The 3,258-nt window shown below is 34.2% G+C and overlaps 1 protein-coding gene across 1 annotated transcript; it reads right to left on the reverse strand.

The window, feature by feature from the left end:
• Positions 1-213: 213 nt before the first annotated feature.
• Positions 214-2,876, reverse strand: LOC110668317 (pentatricopeptide repeat-containing protein At2g20710, mitochondrial). The gene is made up of 2 exons (XM_021829511.2): positions 2,493-2,876; positions 214-1,658 (listed from the first exon to the last, which is right to left on the reverse strand). The coding sequence occupies exons 1-2, from the start codon at positions 2,796-2,798 to the stop codon at positions 426-428; spliced, it is 1,539 nt and encodes a 512-aa protein (XP_021685203.2). The 5' UTR covers positions 2,799-2,876; the 3' UTR covers positions 214-425.
• Positions 2,877-3,258: the final 382 nt, after the last annotated feature.

The following is a 3,258-nucleotide window of genomic DNA, read 5'->3' on the forward strand; positions in this document are numbered from 1 at the left end:
CCTTTTTGTTTTGGGTTTAGCTGTTGTTTTGAACCAGGCTTTCTCATTTATAAATTTTTTGAGCCAAGAGTCATGTAACACCAATGTCGATATATAATATGCTATCTTATGAAAAAAATAAAAAAAAAAAGAAATGAAGTACAGGATAAAATTGAAAAATTTTTAGGGACAGTGGCAAAAAACAAAAAAAAAAGACTTCGCACTTCTTTACGGTTACACTCTAAATTAAAAATTTTTATAATTACTTTCTAAAAAAAAATAATAATTACACCCTTTAAAATCAAGGTACAAGATCCATGCTGACAGTTCTCTTTAAGATCATTGCTGGGTGTTCTAGACTATCTCAAAAAAAAAAAGTTTTCAATGCTGGGAGTTCTCTGTAAGATCAAGGTCTCCTTAAGATCAATGCTGGGAGTTCTAGTAGTCTATAAACTTGGCTTAGCTTCCAGGATCTTGTGTGTCTCTTCATCAGCAACAAAATCATGTATCTTCATCTGATCGAGAACCTCAGTGACTGATTTTCCAGCAGCAATATAAGTCCTTACTAATCTATGATATATATCCCTGGTTAGAAGTTCCGAGCGCTTTAATGACTTTATAATTTCCTCCATTCCTTCAGCATCTCCTTGTGCTTCCAAGTAATTCAAACATGCAGTCAAAGTGGTGGGATTTGGCTTCCAACCATTCCTTGATATTAATGCTCTCTTCAACATCTCGACTGCCTTGGACATTTGATTGTATTCTTTATACCCCATTGCCAATACGCTCCAGGTGGATGCATAGGGGGTTCTTCCCTCTGCAGCTTTCTCTACAGCTGCTTCAGCTTTCTCAAAAAGCCCCTTTTTGCAATAAGCAATCAGAAGACTATTTAGCATACGAAAGTTATAAACGGTGCACTGGGACTCCCACTCCTCAAAGATCTTTTCAGCACCCTCAATATCATCCAGCTTTGAGAGAGATGCAATCATGCAGCCAAATGCTGTGTCTCTTGATTCTATTAACGGCTTGTATGTCTTCCAGACTCGGTAAAGCTCATCTTTTTTACCAGTTTCTGCATACTGTGTCAGAAGAAAATTAAACACTACTGTCTTCCTTTTAGAGGTCATCATCATTCCCTCCATTTTCCTTAACTTCGTCAAAGCTTTGTCAATTGACCCAAATTTCAGATACCCACTTGCAGCAATTGAATACACTTCCCAGTCAAGACCAAGCCGAGGATTCTCTTCTATCTGATTCAAGATTCTTTCCATTTCAGAAATGTCAGACACAGCAACACAAGTGGCCATTAGGTTCCTCATTGTGTACTTATCTTGAGGGATTCCACTTGTTTCCATTTGCTGTACCAATATATCGATTTTCTTAAGGTCTCCAGTTTTAGCATAAAGGTTGATAAGTATGTTATAGGGAAAAGATGATGTTGCCATTCCCTTCTCTCTCATTTCCTGCATAATAGCTTCCGCTTTCTGAACATAATTTTCTTGCACATAGCCGATGAGAAGAGCACCATAGACATGGTAAGTTTTCAACTTATCTGAAAGTTTCTTGAAATAAGTTTCTGCATGTACGGATCCATAAATTCTGTTGATCAAGTCCAACCTAACAGCAGTATCAATAGGTGATAATGGCAAGTACCTACGATCCGTCATCCAATGTGATATCTGAAAAACAGGAGGAAAAGATAGGTCAGGAATTGACAATATAATTAACATGAAGGAACAATTTAATTGTTTATTCATGGTTAAATGCGAGAAAAAAATGATTCATGTATACAATGCCAATTACTTGAGGAATTAAGGTAGCATGCTCAAACACGTCATCTACATCACTCTACGGTCCATAACTTTGTTGGAGCCTGAATGCTTCAATAGTAGGTTAAATGTGGTGAATAGTGAATAAAATCCTCATCAACTTTAAGGCCATCTTGGTCATGGAGTAAAGCCATTGAAATAGTTGATGCTACAAAATTAAAGCTAAAACATATCAAATTATGATTTGGGAATCTTGAACTAATCATATTGTAAGCCTTAATCACCCACTACATGGCACATGAACCAGAACATTACTGCTAAACAGTGTATAAATGGCAAATTTAACGGTTAATCTCAGATTGATGCTGACATATTAAATTTATGAACATTTGACAGGCGGAAACAGCAAATACACATTTAAAATGACTTACCTTTAACCACATAGCTCAGATACATAAAATGATTTCAACCCCCCTATTTCTAATTCACAAAACAATTATTGGACAATGAGAACTTCATGATTTAGGGATTAAGTTAAGAAAATCAAACCAAGTTATGCAAAAATGTTTAAGCTTTCTGAGAAATAGTTCCATGAATGATTCACAAATTCACATAATCCATGTAATTTGAATTAGCAGGATCCACAAAAGAAAATCATCATACCAAAAGAGGTAGAATTTTATCCATTAATGGTTTATGCTAATTCGAAGAAAGACGAAAACAGGAAGGGGAAAAAAAAGGGACCTCTAAAGCATGATTGAAGCGCCTATAACACTTCATGCGCCGAACAAGAAACTGAAGCTGTTCTTTTTGAACAGTGTTTCCTTCACTGACCCATTTCTCGAGCACTGGTGCTACTGAGGCTTTTGGGTCTCTAACGCGTTCAATCCGACGATACAATGCTAAAACTCGTGGAGAAGAAGAAGAGGGACGGTAAGGTTGGGTTTGGGCTTTAGTGGAGAAGAGTGAAGCTAAAACCCTTGAACAAATGTAGATTTGGCGAACCGTAAGTGATCTGGGAAACGATTTGGTTGAGAAATGAAGCTTCATTTCGTCCCTCTTTGAGATTTCCCAGCGATCAGAACTCAGAAGAGGGTTCAAGACTTGGGTTAGTTTACAAGTTAGTCCTTAGCTATGTTAAAAATTATATATCAAATCTCTTTATATTCAAGTGTCAAATATGTCAAACCTCCTTTGACCAAAAAAAAAAAAAAAAAAAGTTCAAACCCCTAAAATTTTATTCTATGAATAAATTGATTCTATATTTAGTTTTGACCTAATTTAAATCAATTATAAATTAAATATCCTAAATACCTTTGATTATATTTTTAATTTAAAATAATTACTTTTTCAAATTTTATTTTATTAATAAAAATGTTCATTTATTTAAATTTTGTGTAGATAATTATTTTAAATAGTTATATAATTTATATTTAAAATTAATATATATATATATATATATATATATATATATATGTATTATGTTTAAAATATAATAAAGTCAATTATG

Source organism: Hevea brasiliensis, chromosome 10, assembly GCF_030052815.1.
Source record: "Hevea brasiliensis isolate MT/VB/25A 57/8 chromosome 10, ASM3005281v1, whole genome shotgun sequence".
Classification (NCBI taxonomy): Eukaryota; Viridiplantae; Streptophyta; class Magnoliopsida; order Malpighiales; family Euphorbiaceae; genus Hevea; species Hevea brasiliensis.

Coding starts and splice junctions, on each gene's coding strand:
- LOC110668317 (XM_021829511.2), bottom strand. CDS start 2,798: ATGAAGCTTCATTTCTCAACCAAATCGTTTCCCAGATCACTTACGGTT. Junction 1,659..2,492: donor GCTTCAATCATGCTTTAGAG/GTCCCTTTTTTT, acceptor CCTGTTTTTCAG/ATATCACATTGGATGACGGA.